A 24096-nucleotide genomic window follows, 5' to 3' on the forward strand; every position below is an offset into this window, starting at 1 on the left:
TTAGGTGTTAGGGTATGAGGTGGCTTGTCGTTCTCAGGCTCCCAGCATGTGCGGTAGATTGATAAGATCGGCTTGATAAGTAACCTCCTGGTGATTATCGGTTGATTTTCACTCTAATCCGCTATTAGGTCTGTGTTGGTTAAAAAAACAACTGTCTGCTAAAACATCTCCACCACCTCTCCCTCTCATGCAAGTAATTGATATATAAAGTCACAATACCACCTTTGAGGCAGTATTGCTTTGTTTAAAAATAAGGTTTTCTTCATTTCCAGTAAAATGTGTATTTTTCATTTCCTGAAATTTACATTCGAGTTGGGTGGTTTCTGACAGAGGTATTATACTTAGCATCATTACATGTGGTCTAATTATTTTGTTCTTTGTATTACAGAACCCTGGTGACGGTACAGTTTGTTTATGCCAAATTATCTCACCCATGCTTCACCTCACTTGCTAAGCCTATGCTTTCTCTTGCTGCTAGTAGAGCAGCAGGCGTCAGCTGATCTGTGGTTACGTTTGGCACACTGCTACTAGACTGACAGACATCTTAATCTCCGTTGAGTGGCAGAGCGTGACAATACATTGTAACCACTTACACCCTACATACTCCATTGACTGGACTGGAGTACCAGGGGTCTATACTTTGACCCCCTATTATGACATGCTCAGAATGGGGAGGCTAGGGTTCAAGTGGTTAAATCAAACGGTAACCCTGTAATAAGAAAACTAGGGGTGGACTGGCCAATATATTATGATGCTACGGTTAAATTAAAAGGTATCTAGTGAAACAAGATTGTAAAAATGGCCCTAGAATTAAGTAGATTTAATAAAAACGTTTTTATTATTACAAGATATGCAACATGAACATCGGTAGTTTATTGGATAAAACCGCATAAACTGGAATGTTAAGAACTCTGATCTTGGCTGTGAGGGACACGTTGGCTATACTGTCCCCACCAAATGACCTTTAATATTTATGTAACTATGGCAACAACAATTCATTCAGCAGTTTGAACAATTAAAAGATTACATGGTTGAATGAAGAAGCTACATCACGAATATACGAAAGCACAAAATATCTCCTGGTTCCTGGAATTCTATAGATAGAATGTAAAAAAAAAAAAAAAAAAAAAAGAAAAGCCGATGTTGCCTGGCAACAAATATGGTTCCAGAACTAGGTAATTTGACCTCAGAGATGTAATGCCTCCATTAATTTGGCTTTGTTCTTGCCTACATGTTTTTAGCTATCAAGGGAACAATTCATTACAGTATTGGCTAGACAGCATGAAATGATTCACTTATGTAACTTCACAAAGGAAATCATAGGGGAGCAATATATCTACTCGTAGGCATGTCTGTTATACTCTATCAGCTCATTTCCACATTTGTCGTCAGTATTAATGAATTTGACGACATAATGGGGGAAATGAACGGAATCCATCAGGCACATTACAGTAAGAAGAAGGGAAAAAATACATTTTGTTTCCTTCATCCGTCAGGTTTACAGGAAGACTGGAGGATATCATCAGTCAGTGTATTTTAGTCACAACATACCGGAGTCCACAAGAAGTAGGGTGAAATTGCCAACAAACAGCAACCTGGGATACCTATTCACTGGTTGACATTACAAAAATACCTATTGATCCCAATTCAGGGGGACTTTCACTTGGAATTATTCCAATCAAATAATGCCAGTTCAGAGAGGGTCCATAGTTACACGCAGGGCCCTGGGATAATATTAACATGAAAGTGGATGAGCCCTGACATCGATAAGAGAAACCTGATTTTTGGCTGCTTACCAGAGTGAATCTGAAAACATGTTCTCTTTTAACAAAGAAAATGTTCAAATTGGCATCATAGCTTAATCATAGGGAAAAAAATGGTTCTTTTGGGGGTAGTTGCCATTTTTGCTCCTGAAAAAAGCAAGAGCTGCTATTCTTTCACAGTAGTTGGCTCTCCCATTTGGAACGCTAAACAACAGATAGCATATGATCTGCTAGTGGCTTCACAGGACCAGAAGGCCCAGCACTGGGGAGTAGCAGCAAGACTTGGGCTTTCTCAACAGCAAAAAAAAAGAGATATTCCTCAATTTTAAAAGAAAGCTCCTATTATTTCATTTGAATAATTATAATTAATCCAATACAATGAAACAATATGAATTAAAAATAGGAATATTTGAAACCAAAGCATGTAGAAACTGTATAAAACATAATACTGTTGTGTGTATATATATTTAGATATTTAAAAAACATCCCAAGAAGTGAAATACACAAAGATAGTGGCAAGCAGATATTGACCAGTTAATCTTTCTCGTTTAGTTGCTCCTTCCTTCATCTGCCGTCTCTGGTCAAACTCAAGCAACAGCTCCAAATCCTACAAGAAAAGACAGGATAAAGAACATTGTGTGTCACAATTCAAGTATTCAAGCATTCCTGGCACTCAGTTTGGCTTTGTGTGCTTGGAAGATTTGCGTAACTCAAGCGGCATTCGAAAAAGTCTCAGTGGTTTATCCAGTGGTCATATCAAGGCAGAGTTAGATGGGACACTGTTCAGATTTACGTAAATGTGGCAGTACGGGTGAGTGTGCTTTGGCGTTTGTGTCTGGTGTGTGTAAGCAAATGCTTGTGTCCTGCTCTCACCATGTGGTTTCAAACGCCTTCTCCCTCTTCTCCATGCTTTTGCATCTGGGCTTGCATCTTTGTAATCATCTCCTGCATTCGCCTCAACTGAAACATAAAAAACATTGGACTTAAAAAACCAGAGCATGGAATCACTTCACTGCTATGACGACTTAGTAACGTTTGGCATTTTGTTCCCCACCCCCAACAGCATTTTTATCATCATACCATTTCCCCATTAGACTTCCTTCTAGGCAAAAAGTTCTAACTTCTAACATACATTTTTCTCAAATCGTATCAATTCCCATCTGTATGAAATCTAAAATTACCTCATCATCTTATCACATAACAGCTTAACAAAATGAGACAAATGTTTTCCTAACAAGAGCTTTAAAATGTACGTCATTGGGTTCTGACTCGACATGGAGAAATCCTATAACCAAAAAACAAATTTAACGGTCAATTCATACTTGGGACAACTGTGTGACTCAGAATAAATTAGGCAAAACATTTTATGGAGTATCTCACCTCAGCTTCCTTCTCCTGCAGAATCATGTCTTTGTCCATTTCCTCCGGCTCCGGTCCTTTCCTGAAATAACGTGCAAGGAAATGGTTTGTAAGTGAGATTGTCTGAGAAGTGCACTCAATATCCAATATTTGCATGAGATCTTACCTTAACTTGCATAAAAATAGCCCACACACACACACACACACACACACACACACACAAAATTATTTGTTTGCATAGAATATGCATTAGCTATGCTTGCGAGCATTTTAGAATCAGCAGAGAAGCAGGATGCACAGTAAAGGTCTACTGTTTATCCGGACCCTTGGTGTGGTTGTGCGTGTGAGAGCATGTGAGGTCATTTCAAGTGGCATCAGGCAGATGTGATACAAGCGACATAAAGAAAGTGAAAAGGCGGGGGGGGGTCAGTGGGTTAGTGACAGTTTTCTCCGACAGAAGTCAGAACACATGGATATTAACTCTACTATTACTACTACTATTACTATAAAGAACTACAAATAATTGAAAGATGCAAGCCACAGAAGCAAGATTCAAGAGTAAAAGCAGCAAGTGCAGGGGTCAGGGAACAGCCATAACCTCCTCCAATAAAAAGAAAGTACCTCCAGCATTCCACTTACGGGATTGGACAACTCAGGCCAGACAGCCATCATTGGACAGATGGTGGGCCAATGGGACAACAGTGAAACCACTGCCGTTTCCTGGGTTGGTCTCAAAGAATCTTTTTGGTTTACGTTCAAGGATACTTTGATTTAGGTTCACGATACTCATGGTAGATATGACTAAGATCTACATATATTATTTACCCAAACTATACAGTACATGCCTACTACAAACTATCCATAACTAACCCATAACTACATCCCAAAGTATTATGTTCAAATGTCAATCACTACTATGGCCAAGTTGATGTCAACATGCAAATGTTAAAACTACTGTACTACAGAAAGGCCATACCAACAATAAGAAATAAGGAAAATGTCAGTTGCTTCATGACAGAGGGATACTATCCCTTTAGAACTGAATAAATCTTGGCCAAAGTTAGATCTTTTCCTTTGACTGACTCTTAAAACTCATTCACTGCAATTGACAAATATATTTGTCATGCCTCTCGGGCGTCTCCCTAGGGAAGGAGACCCCGGGGCAGACCAAGGCGCAGTTGGAGGAAACACATCGACTCACTGGCCTTGGATCGTCTCGGGATCCCCCAGGAGGAAGTCACTAATCTTGCTCTGGGGAGGGAAGTCTGGAACACTCTGGTGGAGCTCTTGCCCCCACGACCCGGCTACGAATAAGTGGTTGACGATGGATGGATGGATGGATGGATTTCAATCCAAGACGCTGCCTGCCATTGACATGTTATGACATTCGTCTTTTTTATAATTTGTTGACGATCTATGTGTGCCAGCCCTATGACTCCTCTTGTGTATGTATTCATCTACCTGGCTATACTGTACTACCGTCATATACAGTATATGGGAGGTTTGCTCTTTGATGAGGGGAGGGTGGGGAGGTGCAGAAAGGCAAGCTGACAGACAGTACGTACGCAGGAGACAGAGGCAGAATGTAACCATGGGAGGACAACCTGCCGCCCCGTTTGAGGCGCTCCGAGCGGAAGTTCTCGTAGTGCAGGTCCTGGGTCACCTCCTGCAGGTCCTGCATGTGGGTACTGCAGAGAATGTGCACACAAAACGACAATGGACGTAATGCCAAATTATAAATTAATCTAATCAATCAAGTAAGTGGGTATCCGTTGAGTGTGTGATGAAAACTGCAGTTCATTAAATACAGCAATTTGAATGGCATTGATATCATACACGTGCAAACATAAATCTCCCCATATGTATACATACATATTTAATCTATGGCACAGCCCACTATTTAACTACTTAACCAAGGCACCCATATTATGGAATCGTCAGTAATCGAAATCTTTCAAAAACTGTATTTTGGTTTTGTTTTTGTTTCCAACCAAAGTTATACTTGTTTAATTGTAATGCATCTTTATGAATGTTTAGATTACTTTTATGCAAGGGGTCATTTATGGAAGTACTTATTTATAAGTATTTATTGAGAAGAAATGTTGGTAATTGTTCTGTGTCCTGTCATTTAAGGGAGGCTGCAGGGACAGATGAGTTAGTTGTGGGCTTTAACACGGGTAACAGTCCTGAGGGAGAGCTACAGGTCCTTGTGTGACCAAGGTTTAACCTGAAGAGAGTTCTCATCCTGTTTGGTCTTGTTCAGTTCTGTATGCCGAAGTATGTATTTCTCTATCCATGTAGTCTATTTTTGGCCAGTATGTAGTTTTGAACATTTGATGTGAATTATTGTCTTTGCACTGAAGAAAACCGTTTGGAGGTTGGTGGAAGAGTTTGGGGAGAATAAAAACCCTTAACCTACATTTTCTGACTGTTCTTGGAGCCTTGGCCGTTCGGGCAACTTTACAGTCTCCTTCTCAAAAAGAAGAAGCCACAACAACAGAGGGGAGTTGAGTCAACCCTCCCGAAGACACTCACATTAGCATGGTGCGCAGCTTGAGGAAGTCGTTGTGCTCTGGGTTCTCCACCTCCACCACTCCCCAGGGGTACAGACGACCTCTCACCTTCTTCCCCTTGGCTTCGATCTGCTGGTTGGATCCAACCACAGCAAAGGGAATGCTAGCCTGGAGCAGAGAATAATAGAGAATACAATGGTAAACTGGTGCATTTATATAGTGCTTTTATCCAAGGCGCTTTACATAGATTGTGAATTACAATTCACACACCCAGTCTACACCGATGGCAGAGGAAACCATGCAAGGCACCAACCTGCTCATCGGGAGCAATTAGGGGTTCAGAGTCTTGCTCATCGAACTGGGAACGTCGCACTTCTCATACGGCTGCTCAACCGGCCACTCTACCCCTGAGCCACTGCAGTGCAGACCCCGGCAAGGTTCAGTCCCCTGCCATTTAATAAAGCTGCATTTACATGACAGAACGGATGGAGCTTCCTTCCCGAATGGAAGAGTCTCAGAGGTTATCTAAGTATGCATCTGGTGTCAAATATTGGTTGCCGAATTTGGCCGCTATACTGTTAACTTCACATGAATTTCATCTTTCATGATCCGTTATATCCAAGATAAATCTTTAGTACTATCCCTGACAGAATCACCTCTCCTTGGAGGGTAAGAAAGATCAATTCAACCTGACTCCAATCAGCAGGAACTCAGTGGGCTCAGGGAGATGGGGCCTTTTACCTTGAGGATCCTGGTCTGCTCCTTGAAGTCCTCGTCCTCATCAGACTCAGCGTCGGGGAGATGGTAGATCTTGATGCCGTGCTCATCGATCTCATCCAGAACCTACACAAGAAAATAAAAAAGGAACAGAAGTTTTACCGTATATTGTTGTGGTTTGTCCCAACTCTTCATATTTATATACGTAATTACGTATATTTTGCAATTAAAAAAAACAAAGGACCATAGATGGCCAACATGAATAACTTGCTGCTTCAGGCAGATGATAGAACAATGGCCTGCTGTGAAGTCCTTACCCTGCGCTTAAGCCTTTCCCTCTCCCTAAGGGTCAGCGTGTCTGCCTTAGCAATGACAGGAACCACGTTGACCTTGTTGTGGATGGCTTTCATGAACTGGACATCCAACGGCTTCAGACTGGGAGGAAAGGAAGCACAGAGAGACAGAGATATCAAGCGATAGATATTGAGAGAAAGACCCACAGAGGAAGAAAGAGTCCGACAATGAAAGACAAGATGTTGAGTAAGAGCGGTCTCTCCAGCTTTTTAAAGTAAACTAAAAGAGGTTAGGATACCAATTTCATCCAATCAGGAGAGACAACTCATACTCATACAGGATACACATACAGAGAAACAACAAAATTAGCAGACAAAAGTGTGTGTGTGTGTGTGTGTGTGTGTGTGTGTGTGTGTGTGTTTGTGTTTTGTCTGGGAACTCACCCGTGGCCCAGTGGAGAGATGAAATAAAAGCAGCAGTGAACTCTGTTGTCTACAATATGTCTGCGGTTTAGTCCACTCTCATCATGGAGGTAGCGTTCGAACTGATCATCAATGTAGCTGATGATGGTACTGAAGCTAGCAGAAGAAGTAGAAACCACACAGGTGATCAGTTTCCTCGTCAATGCCACTCACCCACAATCTTGCATATTCTAACCTTTGTGAGCAAACTTTGGACGGCATTTCAATGTTCATGTTCACACAAATCTATTGTAAAAAAGCAGTTTCAACCAGTGTAGATTTCATCGACTAATACTATGAAAAAAAACAGTTCGTCGAATACCTATTTTACAAAATATATTGACAATTTCATCCAACAAATAAAAACTAGACTAAAATGTTAGGAAGGGACTAGTGGACAAGAGATCCAGTCTAAGTCATTTTACACATGGTTGCATGCTGAAAATATACACGCTCACAAGCTTGTAGCTTGGCTAGTGTAAAATCAGCCCTTACGACGGCATCAAGGTGTCGACTAAAACTAGACCAACACTAAAACATTACAGATGACTAAATCTAAATGAAAACCATTCAAGAGACCATGACTAAAACTTCCTGTCAAAATCAACACGGGTTTCAACGGAGCCCTTACCAGTCCTGACTGTTGATAGCATCTCCGTATCCTGGCGTGTCAACCACGGTCAGGCGAAGCTTCACTCCTCGCTCTTCAATCTCCACCGTGGAAGCCTCGATCTGAACCGTCCGTTCGATCTTCTCTGTCGTCAGAGAAGGAAAACGAGCCAATAGAAACAGTAGGAGAAAGCAAGACGGATATGACGAGTTAGGCTTTTAGATCACTCAGGTACCGTTACTCAGGTAGGAGTAACGGGGAAGAAATAATAATGAATGAAACGCTCAGCTGAGGGTGAACTGGGAACGGTGTATCAATCTGTGCATTAACCTGCAGCTCCAGGAATGATTCTCTCAGGGTAGAGGTCAGTAAGGAAGAGACTGTTGATCAGAGTAGATTTCCCCAATCCAGATTCACCTACAGAGGATCGTAAATAAAGACCATGCATTACAGATCAGCAGGACTCGCACAATGAAGTGCAGAGTAATGTAGTGGAGAGAAATAATAAATATTGCCTCTGTCGGCAGAACCCTTCACATTTCATGTTTTTATGTTGTTGTTGCCCCCTTTCCCATAAATGAATGCCCTGTGTCATACATCATATAATCTCTCAAAACAGATTACGGGCTCACGAGTCACAACCCACCCATTCAGCTATAGCCACCCCTGGCCCCAGACCAATTACCATCAGAAAAACAATAGGGCTCATCAGAATACATTGGCATTTTGAATGGCTTTGAATTGTACCCTTTTTTAATCTCAAAAGTCCAACCTAAAACATACTAATAGGAAACACAACCACCCACCCACCAGAAAGTCATGCAAGGGTTTACAGTTTCAATCAAATCTCCATCAAAACATATTCAGGTTCCAGACAAAACAGATTCAAGAACCACACTGAGCAGCAGGAAACCTCACATATCCTTGTGACAGACATCGGACCTCACGCTATAAGGAAAATACATTAACCCAGTCTTCCCCCAGAGCCATCCTATCCTGCGATAGTTAAAAAAAAACATTCCTGGTGCAAGTGTTACTGATCCTTCAAGCTCAAAATATTTAGAGAAGCCCTTCTGGATCATTTCATTCCTGAAAACCAAGTCAATGCCATTGACTTGTAGGGATTATAACGGCAGGAAGTAAGCTCCGGAGTGTTCTCTTCTAGTCTCACATTACAGTCCCATTAGAGAGAATGCCAAGCCTCTGGAAAGTTACACGAAGCATCAATCTATCTGTTGCCAAATAAATAAAGAATAGGAATTTCAAACCAATAATTATCCTATTTTCTACTGGCAAAATATTCTGTGCTGCGACTGCGAGTAGCAACAGCTGTTCCTCTTGACTTCTCGACTTACAGCAACGCTATAAGCTCGTTCCATGTAATGTAAATCTGTCTGACATCATAAACACACTGTACGTGTGAGTCTGTGAGATTATGATGATCTTTATGGGAAAGCATGAGGCCTATATAGGCAGGGGAAAGTGTGAGAAAGTTTGTCCAGTATATGGTGAGAAAAACAGAGAGACCAACATCGAAGTCTCAATCTCTTAACCCATTTTGGGCGGGAACCCCTTTTGGCATTTAACATCATGTTATAATTTAGCTATTAAAAAATAGCAGATCTACAAGCTCATAGCCACCAAGTGGCGTGCTACGAGCGTGTAGGTCTGCTATTTTTGAAAAATCGTGAAAATGTGTCACAAGATTTTAATATATATTTTTTCAAACAAACGTTTTTAACTCAAATATTTGCTTCTGGGGAGGTCCCTGAAACAACATATTTTCAGATGGGGGTCGGCGACAATTTTTGGGGTCCTTGACATGAAAAAGGTTGAGAACCACCGACACAAACGTTGGTCAACAGAGTCTAGAACGAGAAAAGTTTTCATCGTCACTATATCTCTAAAAGATTTCAAAAGCTTGGAAGAGAAAGTGATCCTCGGAGGTCAGCCCAGGTAGGTTATTGTGGGCCAGCAACGTTCGGAATTCATATAAAATGTGACTGCAAAAATTGGTCCCCGGGTGGCGCTATAACAGGCCGATCTGAGGAATTTGGGCCAGAGGTTCTGCTCTGGCATCCAGGGAGTGTGGAATCACAGTTTCATGTCAATCGGGCCAACGGTGGCGGAGACTAGCCGTTCACAGACATACAGATATTACACATGGGGTGTAAAACATAGTCTCGGCCATGTCTTCGGCCTGGTGGAGACAATAACCCACACTGGTTGTGTTATAAATCACGTTAATCATCTCTCATGACATGCATGCTGTGTGACGCTATCTGCATTAAGTGCATTTGTATTCACCCAGTTCATCCGATTCCATGATATGCCATGCCAATTAAAAAAGGATCAAAATGTCCCTTGCCTGATCATTACGCTTTCCCAGATTTCAAGAGCTTCATAGATTTCAATTCTGATTACAGCAAACCAGTCTCATTTAGGTTACAGGTTCAAAAAGTCTAACCAAGCATGCACTCCCAGTTCTAGAAGTATTAGGAGAGGCAGGCCATGTCCAGTGTGAATTTGCTTCCCGGAGTCGCTAGGGCCACATTCCTCTGGTTTATTTTAAGGCAAAGGGGGATGATGAGTGTACAATACACTCCCTCCCCTCTATCTCCCAACCCCCGCAAAGAGGGCCTTTTTCACACAATCAGACAAATCACACTAAGTGTTTACATAGTAACCGACACTAGCTGTACAACTTGTATAAATCTGGCTGGAACTACTCATACTCCCACGCAAGGGAATATACACCTGTACATTCATGCATGCAGGCTCAAAGACAAGACACAGCATTACTGTGACTTTGTACCGAGAACAAAAATTTAGGCATTTAAGAACCAGGAAGCATATGACCGTCACAACTGACCATTGCCCAATCCTCGGAACCACAAATCTATCACCATCACAAGAAATATCATCAATTTGAACATGAAGTGTACTAGCATTCATTTAGTCTGTGTGCATATCGTGCACACAGGCAGACAATGCGTCATTTCCTCTTCCTCAATAAAAAAAAAGAAGAAAAACCATAATGTCCCTCCAAAGAGACAAAAAAGGAAATGCATCACTCCAATGGCAAGCGCTGTCTGTAGCCATCACATTCCTAAAGTGCTAACAGTTATTACAAAAAAAGGGAACTCTTGAAAACGGTCATCATTGAAAGACACATTCTGTTTCAATGCTTAACGCCCCAAAGTGACAAGGAGAAAAACATAAAAACTTAAAATGCCCGGCAGACGGCGACAGCACACTTACCGACCACCATGAGGGTGAACTCAAAGCCCTTCTTGACAGACTTGCGGTGAACCTGGTTAGGCAAGTTGGCAAATCCAACATACCCTGGTGTCTCTGGGTTAGAGAACTGGCCTTGCTATAGACGTAATGGGAGAAAGGAAAATGCAGCTGTTCATAAAAAAATATATATTATAATGTACGTTTGTTCTCACATCATGTTTAAAATGTCAGCACTCACTTGAGAACATCCTCAATATCACACCATGAAGTTAAATTTAGTCATGCTTGTTTGTGTTGGTTCTCATAATCAGTATATCATGACATTATTACCCCCGGGGGAGAAACCCCAGGAAGAGACAAGCTGTTCACTCAGAACAGAAGAGGCACTATGGCTCTCTGCCATTCTACAGTATTAAAGGGATAGTTCAGATTTTTTGAACTTAAGTTGTATGAAATACTTGCCATTAATATAGTGGTTGCAACTGTATTAATTGATTGCCTGAGTCCCGTGGTGGGAGTTCTGCTCTGGTTTTGGTGAAATATCAAGTAGTTCCGGTCATTTTCTGGGGGGCACAGGGTGCCATGCAGTAAAGGTAAATGAATCCACAAAACTAACGTTATTTGTATTGTTGACCTATTTCTATTTCTCCCACCACGGGACTCGGGCAATCAATTAATACAGTTGCAACCACTATATTAAAGGCAAGTATTTCATACAACTTAAGTTCAAAAAATCTGAACTATCCCTTTAAAGACCTTCCTTCCAGTGTTACTTACAAAGAGAAGAGTGTGCAGATGACGGTCACTGTGTATAGGCCAGTAGGATAATGGCCATACAGTACCTGTAACTACCACTGTACCCAAAAGAAAAATCGTGCACACACAGCTGCTTAGTTAGCCAGTGGTTCACTGGTTTTGTGTGTCATGTAAAAACCTCCCCTCCCCCATTCTTTTACAAAAGGTGGGTGACTGAGTAGCCTGACTGATGTATGTTCTCATCATTTGTGCCTCTGGGCCCTTGGGTTGACTTGACACAAAACAGTGAGTCATCATGGGGCATGAGTCTCTGGGGAACAGCTTGGGAGCATCTGCCTGAGTGGCCAGGCGGCGAGGCCTTCAGAGTAGAATTACGTTGCAACTTGCAGACAGTAGTTAGTTATTAGGGAGTGTCAGGGTCATAAAGTGGAGAAAGGGGGTGGGGGGACATGAAACGTGATGTTAAAATATGTTTAAATAATTATAATTCTAATATGAGATTAAATAGACAAGGAAAACCATTTCCAAGATACCAGACAGTTGCATGCCAGTGATAATTGTGTGGCGAAATGCATTCTCATCATTGTTATTGCCAAGTCACTAAACTAGAAAGATCACTGAAATGTAAAATTCTGGTATTACGGCATTGTACTAGCTCAAGTGGAAAACAGCATTTGAATACCTCTGTGGGACGTACCTTCATCTTGTCTGCCTGAGACATATTTCCACTCTGTCAACCTGCCATAAGAAAGAAAGATTTAATTACTCGATCACTGGCAAGAAAAAAATCAGTCAGTGTGAACTGAGTGGTGCAACTCCCCCCACTAATAGTCATACTGGTGCTCATTAACGTCACCTAACCAACACATAGGCGGACACATAGACACGGACATTGCTGTTCCTTGGAGTGGTTGCACCACTCAAAAACATGCGTTAACCAGTGATGCAAATAGCTTGCATGCTCATTAAATCGAGAAAGGACGCAATCATGTCACACGCCGGGGGTTCTGGGATACAGAGCCCAATACTGTACTCAGTACTGTACTGTACTGTACTGTACTGTACTAACTTTGTTGAAGTAGGACTCATAAAATGTCCCTGGGTACCCATCTAAAAGACCACCCCTGGGTTCCGGGACCCATTACATTGAAAAACTATTTACATCACTGGTTAACAATTGCAAGTTAAACTATGGTCTCCATGAAATAGGCCTGCAAAGACTAAAATGGAGGTTACTACTAGACTGCTGATTTGTGTGTGACACAGACAGGAAGTCTGTTTCATATGCACAATAGTGGTGAGTTCCTTCTCACCACAGAATAATTTAGGCCCCCTTTTCCTGCTGCTTGATTGGACAAGCTTGATCTCTAAGTAGTCTACATAATGTGTTACTTGATGATCATAAGAGATGGCTCGAGGTCTCCATCAACAAGTGTCCTCAGATGTGGTTGAAATTTACTGTCTAATATGAAGAAGATGTCTTATCATGGGATAAAACCAATCATATTACCTAATCTAATCAGCTGGGAAAAGGCAACTAGATGACTACAAATCAACTAGGTGACTAGGTCTAACATCTGGAAGACACTTGAGTAGACAAAAACCAAATCCAGCTTGAATCCTGCTTCAGAAGGGCTAACATGACATCGACTCAGAGCTACGTTGACTGTGTACCTCCATTCGAATGATGGGACTCAGATGAGAGTTAACTGCTAACTTAGTTCTACTTCTACGTCAGTTGTTTACGTGTGAATCGCACATTATTTTACAACCCGTATCACTGTACATCCATATTTTGACACGAGGTGTGTGAGCTGCCTAAACATAAAAAGCAGCAAGTCAAAAGCACCATTCCATTTTTAGCTAGCAGTTACTTACATAAAGCTAAAGGCTACAGAGCTAGCAGAACTACTGAACAACTCGTACAGGATGCTAGTTGGCTGCGTTAGCCAAGCTGCTCTGCGGGTGTCGCTTTTCCAGTGAGTAGACGAGACACAATTTAAACTCCTTAACAATTAAACATTGAACGTTACCTTGCAGGTTGTCGTCAACAAATGTCTAGAGGAGTGTAGAGACTGGGCTGGACTCGGATCTTGTGGCAGCCGACGGACACCTCAAATTCTTCAGATTCCGCTGCAGCAGCTTCCTTTGCAGTTTGCACGGACCAGAATGCATTGGGCGTGAACGACTACAGTACACCAGTACAGCCACAGCTCTCTCCAGTGCAGCCACAGGATCTCTCAACTCAAGTAGCCTACAGCAACAGGATCCCCCAGTACAGTACAGATCTGTCCACTAGTACAGTCACAGCTCTTGAGAGCTCTCTCTCTCTAGTAACTGGTTCCTTTTTTTATACAGTCAATAGCACCTATACAGTCTATGACTGAAACACCCTATACATTTTAAAGGTCATTAGAAATAAGGCTTACAGAGAGGGCATATGAAACATTTTTTTTTTTTAGATATTAGTGGTTTCAAAGTGGCAGGGATCCCAATTGTGAGGTTTCCTCCAACAATATTGATGTATCCATTTGAATGTATGCTAACTCACCAATATGATGTCATAGACTAGCCTAGACTACATATTTGGGCATGCCTGACACAGACCTCTATATATGGCTAACCTCGCATCACCAGGCTTTCCACCGCCTCGGAGGAAAGCCTGGTCTCTGTTCCAAAAGTCCGGGACCGGATGATATGCCTACGTCACGTTGTAGGTAGCTTCCCAAACAGGATGTACCCAAAATAATCCCCCCTCCCCCGCGATCAAAATGTTAGTTCCTACCAATTAATATGCTTCTGATGCGGCGTACTTTAGTTTCGTTGAATTTTAAAATACATAGCGTAGCGAGAGTGCGGCACAATGGCAACTGGCGAGTAAAGTCGGGGGGGAACCAATACTCTATGGGGGGAACTAACATTTTGATCGCGGGGGAGGGGGGATTATTTTGGGTACATCCTGTTTGGGAAGCTGCATACAACGTGACGTAGCATATCATCCGGCTCATACCGAAATGAAATGGTGCCCAGGCTAATATATGGCTATGAAAGCCAGACTGAGACAAGATATAGAAATCTCCATAGCCTTAGTCTAATCTATAATTATATATGGGGATAAAAGGGTTGCACAACCCAGGTGGGGCATCAAGGAAGTCTTACATAATCTATCTTATTAATTACAATGGAATTGTGTATGAAATGTGTGGTTTTTGAAATTCCTAGAAGTAAGCCTTTTTTTTTTAAACCAAGCACCACAAGAGGGCCTCTAAACCTAATGGTCTCCATCAGCGCTCCCTGGCCCTGCCACATGCAGAGGAGGCGTGGTGACTCGTGAGTGGTGACTGTGTACGACGTGTTAAACTTGTTTTTGTTTTGTTTTGTTTTTACAGGGAAACTGTCTTTTGGGGGTTATGACATAAAAAAAACGTAATTGTACATTTGCCTGGTTAGTTTGTTTTGGTAGGCCTATAATTATGCCATATTATACCTGCCTGGGTGAAAACCAAAACACATGGAGCCAGCAAAGGAAGGTATTTCAGTTGACAAAACAACGTTTTAATAAGAATTCAATGTTTTAATAAGAATTACAAGAAATAGGAATACACTTATTTACACACTATTAGTCCAGTCAGTGTAGTACTAGTCATTCATTCATTGAAGTAGACTTTTTGGAAGGATTATCAGTTCCGAGTCAGTGATTTATATTCTCATCCAGTAGAGGGCAACGCATGCGGCTCGTTGGTCTAGGGGTATGATTCTCGCTTTGGGTGCGAGAGGTCCCGGGTTCAAATCCCGGACGAGCCCGACTTTTTTTGTTTTTTATAATACGTTCATTATGACGAAACAAATTTCCAAGTGTTATTGTAGCCTACTACGCTACAACCATGTGACTATACTATGAAATCTACTATTTATCTGCAATGAAATAGTGCTATAATGTAGGCTATGCAAGTATGCATGCATCTTTGCATCAATGCCTGTGCATGGGCTATAGTGATCTCTTACATGCTCTGCCTCAGTTTCTGTAAAATTACAATTCTTCTAATACACATCCTTCCATTAGTTGTCGAATTGCTGGATTATTGAACATATGGACAAAAACAACATAATAAAAATACATTCTTGATTATAATTCACCAATTACATACTTACTGTAAATGACAAAAGCCTGATAGAGTTAAAGTGTCAAGTGATAGGCCTATGTTTTGTTAAAATAAGTCTCACAGTAACCATGGGACAGGAATAATAGGAAATACATTTTCAGGTCAGGCCACCAATTCAGCATAGGCCTGCAGGATACAGGATAAATACATGAAGTGGTTAACAAAGAAATGAACATACAAAATTGGAATTGGATTGATGAATAGTTTATGGTCAGTTATCGTCTTTTCTAAAGTCCTACTGAAAGTCTACAATCACAGCATCACTACACAGGTTCTCCCTCGTGAGGGTCACAATGCAAATCATCATCTTTGAGCTCTGGAAATGTACTTAATACAAATATATAAACATTGCTGTTCTGGGTCTAACATATCCACCTGCCTTCACATGATTCAACTCATAATCTCCCGCAATTGGTTCAGGAGGAGCGTCTAGAAGACTGTTAAAAAATGTGCTCCTTTTAGCCTGTCTGTCCTTTCCCAGCAGGGGCTTATCTAAAGCATGCTGTTGTTAACTGTATCTCTGGTTCCTTCTCTCCTGTCTAGCCCGGGACAGCCACTGTGCTACTTACCACGAGTCCAGCCAATCTCTCAGTAAGTACCAATCTCTCCTCCTTTTCTGTCACTGCTAGCGTATCATCTCCACGGGAGGAACACTGTTTTCATTATACCGTAAGCCTCTTAGTGGCGCCATGCACTGTCATTTTTAGAGGGACCTCGTATTATGAACTGTACCAATATGACACATAGTTGAAGTGCCTCTCCTACATGCCTGCTCTCTTAACATGGCACGAGGATCACAGTTCTGCTATGAATAAGAATGGAAGAGCAATGATAATTCCCGGCTTTTTAAAGGGCCACTGGGATGTAATCCCTTACTTCAGAGAGGAGCAAGCAAGGCAAAGCGAGAAAGCTAGGTGTGTTTAGAAGATAGAGAACATTATTCATGTATTATCTTACGACTTGCCGTATTATATTTTGGTTAGTGCCGCTGAGGTCAAGAGAGTATATTTTCCCACAGAGGCTGGGCCAATTCTGTCAGTATAACTTTGGCGCAGGCACAAAACACAGTTCATTATAAGTAACGTGCCAACCTAAAAATAAAGAAAGAGTGAAAGAGAGAGGTTGGTCCTACCGAAATTATCTTCATCACTTTCCAACAATGTGACATCTTATAGTCATCAAGATCTCCTTAGCATTCTACCCCTACCAAAATAGGCTTAACCTTTTCCCTTTTCTTGTCTTTTACCTCTCTCCCTCCCTTTCCCCCTACATCGTTCTCTCCTTCCTCCTCTCTCTCTTCCTTTCTCTGCCTCTTGAGGACACACACACAGACACCTTTCCTCTAAGGCTAAGCCTTTGCATCAAGGCATGCAGCGCTTAATCAGCCAAAAAGACATGGTTTATTATCCTTGCGATTAAAACCTGGACACTGGACACTTTCCCAAAGATGACTCGTTTGCATTTAGTAACAGCCAAACCTTTTAATCAAGTTGTCGTCTTAAAACGTAAATGTATTAATGGCCTTTCCTCGTCGTCAGAGCAAATCATCCTCCACTGATCATCTTGGATTAAAGAGTGTTTTATTCTCTGGTCAATAAATATTGGCAGAATTATGAACCGCAAGCAGACTAATCTAATGAGCTAAATAATCCCACGAAAGATATGACCAATGTTCTATTCCTTCCTTCTCAATGTTATAGACATGACTGTGAAAGTGCATCGCTTGACTGTCTCCCAGATAATTATCCCAATTCCAGTCACTGGGATTGGAATTGATAAACAGGCCAGTGAATGACGTCTTATGATGAATGATGTCTTATGATCTGTCTTCATAATAATTATGTTGTGCAATTCACAATTTACAGTGTGAATGCTGTGTACGTTATTGTTGTGTACAGTATTCTCTGCCCTTGTTGATCACCACATAATTACAATAATTCTGACCATATACCGTTTGTATAAATCTCAATCTGAATTTACACTTTGGTTGGGTTAGCAACACGATTAACAGTTGATAGTTGTGTTGGTTCCAGGATCATGACTTAAGGTCAAGAGAGATTTCCATTTTACTCTTGCCTATTAGGGACATGCAGAGGGAGGAGCCTCGCTCAGAACGAGCTACTTCCAGTCGCCATTTCCGTGCGTGCGTGTGTGTGTGTGTGGCTGAGCCACGGTCAACTTTGCTCTGTCAGACTCGGCCTGACCATGTGTTTTTGAGTAGTGCCAACCGCCTCCATTATGTGACTTTGTATGTATGTCTCTATGTACAGTATGTATGAGCACCATCCATTGACATTAAGTGAGCCAGTGTTTATGTCTGTATGTATGTATGAGTTTTTATTGACCCCTGCAGCTGATACTGATTGGGGTCATTGACCCTGCTGTTTAGAGAGCACGACCTATTGACCCTGCTCGTCAAGTAAAGTTGTAAACCACCAGAACAGCGAATAATAGCACCGTCGACCCATAGCTAAATTAGAGCGACGGACACACAAAGTCAAAGATAGTAGAGAGATGGAAAACACAACAGTGTCACCGACAAGAAAATGTAAGAACTACAGACTGGCGTTATACTCGTAGGCTGGAAAATGGCACCCAAAGTGGGTGGAGTTAACCCCTGAATCTTACCTGACGCGTCGCTATGCCTGTCCCTAATACAGCTTCAAGCAAATATTCCATGAAGATGGGGGGAGGGGTGATAGTGTGCAAAGGAATAAAAAAAGGCTTATATCTAAGCTTAGCATGTCCCCCTCCTCCTCCTCCTCCTCCTCCACCCTTTAACCAGTCTGCCATTTAAAGTAAGCAGTGGCCTGCTTAGTTGGCACCTTTCACTTTTCAAGTAGCACTTAATTTACTGCAGGACATTTTAAATCTCCAGCCTGTATGGCACTGAGTCGCTGACAAATGCCTGGTTGCAAATGTATCTCATTGACTGCTGACTCTGTGGTATTACAAGCTGACTGATAGAGCCAGCCACCGTAATATTATGGCCCTCAGGTTTATCCTCAGATGTTGGAAGCTGTGTATTAATTTATCCAAGATGGGGCCTTATGAGAGTGTACCAGTCCAGCAGGCATGGATGAGTAGATGTCTCGCTCTCCTTCTTGCTCTCTCTCTCTCTCTCTCTCTCTCTCTCTCTCTCTCTCTCTCTCTCTCTCTCTCTCTCTCTCTCTGTCTGTCTCTCTCACTCTGTCTCTCTCTCTCTCTCTCTCTGTGTGTGTGTGTGTGTGTGTGTGTGTGTGTGTGTGTGTGTGTGTGTGTGTGTGTGTGTGTGTGTGTGTGTGTGTGTGTGTGTGTGTGTGTGTGTGGGTGGGTGTCTCTCTCTCTCTCTATCTCTCTCTCTCTCTCTCTCTCTCTCTCTCTCTCTCTCTCTCTCTCTCTCTCTCTCTCTCTCTCTCTCTCTCTCTCTCTCTCTCTCTCTCTCTCTCTCTCTCTCTCTCTCTCTCTCTCTCTCGCTCCTCAGGATTTAAAATATCAGCCTACAGAGCCAAAGCATATTCCACCATAAATGTGTCAGGGGAAAGCTATTAAAACCGCTTTACTTTTCCTAAGTATCATGAGAATAAGCACAAGATTGAGAGAATCCCCCTTGGAGCTTGGAAAATCTGTTGGATTTCCCCCCTGAAATGTTTCCTAATGGACCGCTCAGAAGTGTCACAAACTCTTGTTGCACTTGAAAGGTTTTCTTTTTTTTCTCCAAGGAGTTTTGCACTGCTGAGGATTTTGAATAGGCTACTGTATTTATGTGGAGCTGAAATGACAAAATATGAAGTACTGTACTGTATGTGTGCTTCTGAACTTTTCATACTCAAGATAGGACATTTCTATTGAATGGCTAAATGGACTACCAACACATTCACCAGAACAACAATAAAGCTCAACTGCGAGATTTTCTTTTTTTTTCTCTCTTTTTTTCCCTCCCTTCAACTGTGACTTTAACATTCTGGGGTGTAGTACAATTGACTATTCAGGAAAAAGGCACTGGCAAGGTCCCTGGTCTATATAGAAGGTCCTTCTTTAAGCACACTTCTCTTGGTTTATCAGAAATTTTGTTTATTACAAGGTGCACCAAATCACAACAAATTCATTTTTCAACCGATAGATGAACCAACCTTTACCATGTGGCTTTAGATAAGAGTAGGTTTTATTGAAAACAGTGGCAGATGAGCAGTAGGCCAGAACTGGCTGTCCTTTCATCAAGTCTGCCTTGCACTAGCCTTATCTGTGTCTTTGAGGAAGGTCTGGGAGTTTGTATTTGCTTGTCAATAATTCATTTTCTCCCTATCCCCTGCTGTCTGCTGGGATGTGGATAATCCAACAGCACAGAACGGAGATAACACGAGAAGAATTCACGCTCTCATCACTGGTACACATCATACAAATATGACTGATCTGACAGGCATCCAGCAAAGGCCTATGTGACATGCACAAGACATTGAATACATGCAGGCTAAACACACAGCATTTACATACACATCGTATGGCCTAGCCCCAGATAAACATTATTAGTTATTTAAATTATTATTATTATTAAAAAAATTATCCCACAATTTTGAAACCCATTTTTTTCACCCAGTGTCAATTATCTAATCCTGGGCGCTACACTTCCTCTGCCTTTTCACCTGTCCAGGTGGAGGTAGTTTAGAGACCAGGATTACTGCATGTTTTTGTGAGGGTACCTACCCTGGGGGACACGGGGAGAACATAGAAAGGCCCTTTCGCCAACCCCGCCTCGGGTATGGGCACTGATGACACGGAGGAGAGAACACGCCCCCAGCACCCACAGCGTCCCCAGCGGGAATCGAACTGCAGGACCTTCTAGCTGTGAGGCGACAGCTATTTAAATTATTATTAATATTTTGAACAGGTTGAGAAAATAAATCAATTCCATTGTTGAATGGATGCTGGACATTTCATGTACAGTAGATGTACAACAGAAGCTATACACAGATACTTTATCCACTAAATTTATTTTTACAGGTCCTGGCAGTGAAGCTGCAGGTACCTATTGTTTTTGTTTTCAGTATTATTTTTCTCTCCTAAAGTACAATCCCCCCCCCCCCCTCCCCTCAATTCACAAGACATGATCCATGGTCATACTCATTTCCCAGTCAGCAGGTGCAATTTAGCTTTGACTGATCCAAGTATGTGGGGTAAGCTAAGTTAAAAAAATATATTTTACTACTCAGGAAACCTCATGTGAAAAAACTGTTACTTTTCCGGATTCAAGTTGGAAAAAATAGCAAAAAATAGCTGTTACAATACAAATCTCACTAGAAATCCCTGTGCCAATTATCTCAAAACAGTCAGGATTCTCTACAAACTTTGTTGTAAGAGTAATTTTGATGCGTCAATCTATTTCAATTATACACGCCAAAACATTTGTATCATTGCAACAAAGTTCATAAGCTACTGTACACCATTTTCTTTCTGAAAGTAGATTTGTAGTTTTGCTTCCTGTTTAGCATCCAAATCTGCCTCGGAATATGCCGGGCCAGGCTTATACGTATTAATTTACTCAATAAGGTGAATAGGTATTAAAAACTGCCAGTGCATTTTGTTCACCACATGGAGTTCAGCTGACAGGCTTCTTGTCTTTTGTGTCAGGAGTTGGCATGCTCCCTGGCCTGGGCTCCCAACCCGTCCCTTTCTCTTCCGTGTCATCTTTCGTTTCCTTTTCACCCCCAGGTCTTTCTGTACCTGTCAATTTCTTTCTCCAGCGTGACTCCTTAATCCACCTGAGTGCATGGAGGACAGTTTTGACATAAGAAGAAAAGATAGACTCCCGAGGAGAGGACCAGTATCTTTAGAGCCTGAGGGGATAACCGGATTATGACCACCATTTTGTGCAGCTGGCAGTTTTTCTTATTACCCATTTTTTCACCCCTTCATCTTTCCACCCCGCCTTTACCACAGAACAAAGTCACACCAAACAACTAATACACAAACACTCTATAGAACACTTTTGCCTTCATTTTCTTTTTCCTCTCATAACTTAAACGCCGGAGGGCTTTGCGGCAGGATTAGAACAAACTTGACTGGAGGGAGATAAATTTACGGATTAACGGATATCTAGCACTAGCAGTTACAAGAGTAAGAGTAAGCCTACATTTTAATCACATCATTTGTTTATACTTCTCCTTTATGTAAGGCACCTTGTTCATTTTGACCCTTCAGTGTCATTCTTGTCAGTAGTAAAAAAAAAAGTCGCAGAGATATTTGGTCCAAGTAATCAGTGTCTCTGTGTGGTGGTAGGGGCCTCCTGGGTCTGGGGCCTAAGCCTACAGCAGCGTAGATAACAACACAGCTATAGGGAGAGAGAGAGAGAGAAAGAGATCAACCCGACAGGCCCCCGCTGTCAATCACCTTATCCTCCCAACTCGTCTACCTCCAAAGCATCCCAGCTTGATGCCCAAAAGATGCTATGTGGAAGAAATGCCTTATCATATCTGCCACTGCTGTGGTGCACACTACCTGATCTTTTATGTCCATTTATTTGGCCTTTAAAGAGGCTTGCTGGGCCATTTATTGGGAGAATTCAACAAAATGAATGCGTCCTCCTCTCCTGGTATCCTCACATCTGGACCAACTCCATCACTACCACTAAAATCACCACCACCAGTTTTGATTAAGCACTATTGGCTTATCTGCGAAAAAAAAAAAAAAAAAAAAAACGCATGACACATTTGTCATGGAAATAGTCCCTTTAGAATTGCGGTTGCACGGAAGCTTCCATTTGATTTAACACAACTGCACCTAAAGAAGGAATTATTCTCAGCCTGACAAAATTATCTTACTATGTTATTCCATAGCAATCAATCCCCCAAATAATTGTATGTACAAATACTGATGTCTTTAAGACAAGTAGGCCAATGCACAGCACACATCTTCGTTCTAGAAACATTGTTGCTTTGTGGCAATGCCTTTCAGACATCTCTATCAATGTCATTTCAATAACAGCGAAGATAGCTAAAGTATACAAAAGTATATTTGATCTGATAAGAAATAGTAATTACGAGCAGCGCAACAATCAATGCAGTCACCGAGGACCAGTGAATTATGTGTATGATTAGTATTGATTACGAAGGCTATGAAGTGGTGGAGAGGAGACAGGCAAGAAATTCGTCCACATATTAAGTAAATTGCTCCTTGGTCTGGCAAATACTTTCTGAGTCCTTCTGTTTAACCTGACAACTTTGAGGCCATTATTGGTAGAGTAAAACTTTTGCATTATTATTATTAGCCGATCACTATGATGATAGCAACTTGCTGTCAGCACAATATTGCATTATTTATGGTATTCATGATCCATTTAATATTTTAAGGGTGTTTGCATGCTGCAAATCAATCACAACATGTGGGAAGAATAGCTTGAGCATACATGAGTGTTTTTACATGCCAAAGTCACTAATATTTGGATGTTGATTGGGTGTGATTGAAGTTAATAATCATTCATTGTTGTTGTTAAGAGAAAATCTAATACAAGAATTAGAAGTAGATATATCATGCTCAGAAAGCATGAGTGCAGAGGGCAGCCTGCAATGGACGGTGAGCTGCAAATAGAATCCTATTGCACCACAATATATGTAGTTATATAGCCCAGTCCAGTCATCTACTCATTCTACTGGAAACACTAAAGTTTAGACTATATAACCTCACAGTTCTATTCACAGATGTGTTAATACATTCACTCAGTGACATCCACAATTCATCAATTAAATTAGTGCCTAGTCATTTCAGCACCAAGGACAGCGACCCCACAAAGTGGTTGTCAGCAGAATTATAATATTAAAGAGCGTGTTTGTGTTCTGTGTTTGAATATCATGCTTGATTCCATTTGCCCCCATAGAATTTGGCAGAAACGAATTATGGGTGAGCAGGAGAAAAAAAGAGAAGGGCATCCCTCAAAATTGTTGCACAGTATACTTTTGTTAACGGATTACAGTAGTTTCTCTTGCTCCCATTGGCTTGGCGCGACGTGACAGCTCTGTGGTGATGTCTGGACATACTCAGCACCATCCATAACAAGCAGTGCAACCATAGATCTCTAAGACCAACTTGGTTTTATTTGACTCCATTGATGATGCGCCTTCACTTTACACTTTCTTAGTTTTCTTTTCCAAATGCTTCAACTTTGCCCCTGGAAATATATAGGGGTTTCAAGTTTTGCAAAAATTAACATAGCTTCTTTTTCTTTACTTTGACATTCTTAGAACCATC

At 41.6% G+C, this 24096-nt stretch overlaps 1 protein-coding gene across 2 annotated transcripts; it reads right to left on the minus strand.

Annotated features, from left to right (window-relative positions):
- Positions 1 to 815: 815 nt before the first annotated feature.
- septin2 (septin 2) lies at positions 816 to 13901 on the minus strand. 2 transcript variants are annotated; one of them, XM_080778022.1, is made up of 13 exons: positions 13747 to 13901; positions 12411 to 12451; positions 10979 to 11093; positions 8048 to 8134; positions 7739 to 7862; positions 7090 to 7224; positions 6670 to 6787; positions 6377 to 6478; positions 5658 to 5803; positions 4727 to 4810; positions 3144 to 3204; positions 2637 to 2723; positions 816 to 2370 (listed from the first exon to the last, which is right to left on the minus strand). In XM_080778022.1, exons 2-12 carry the CDS (start codon positions 12432 to 12434, stop codon positions 2646 to 2648), a joined length of 1074 nt encoding a protein of 357 aa, XP_080634148.1. In that variant the 5' UTR covers positions 12435 to 12451; positions 13747 to 13901; the 3' UTR covers positions 816 to 2370; positions 2637 to 2645. The 2 variants fall into 2 exon arrangements, with proteins under 2 accessions (XP_080634148.1, XP_080634147.1); XM_080778021.1 differs by having other exon boundaries at positions 12396 to 12451.
- Between the last annotated feature and the right edge of the window lie 10195 nt (positions 13902 to 24096).

This window comes from Protomyctophum bolini (genome assembly GCF_963924005.1).
Source record: "Protomyctophum bolini genome assembly, chromosome: 12".
Lineage (NCBI taxonomy): Eukaryota > Metazoa > Chordata > Actinopteri > Myctophiformes > Myctophidae > Protomyctophum > Protomyctophum bolini.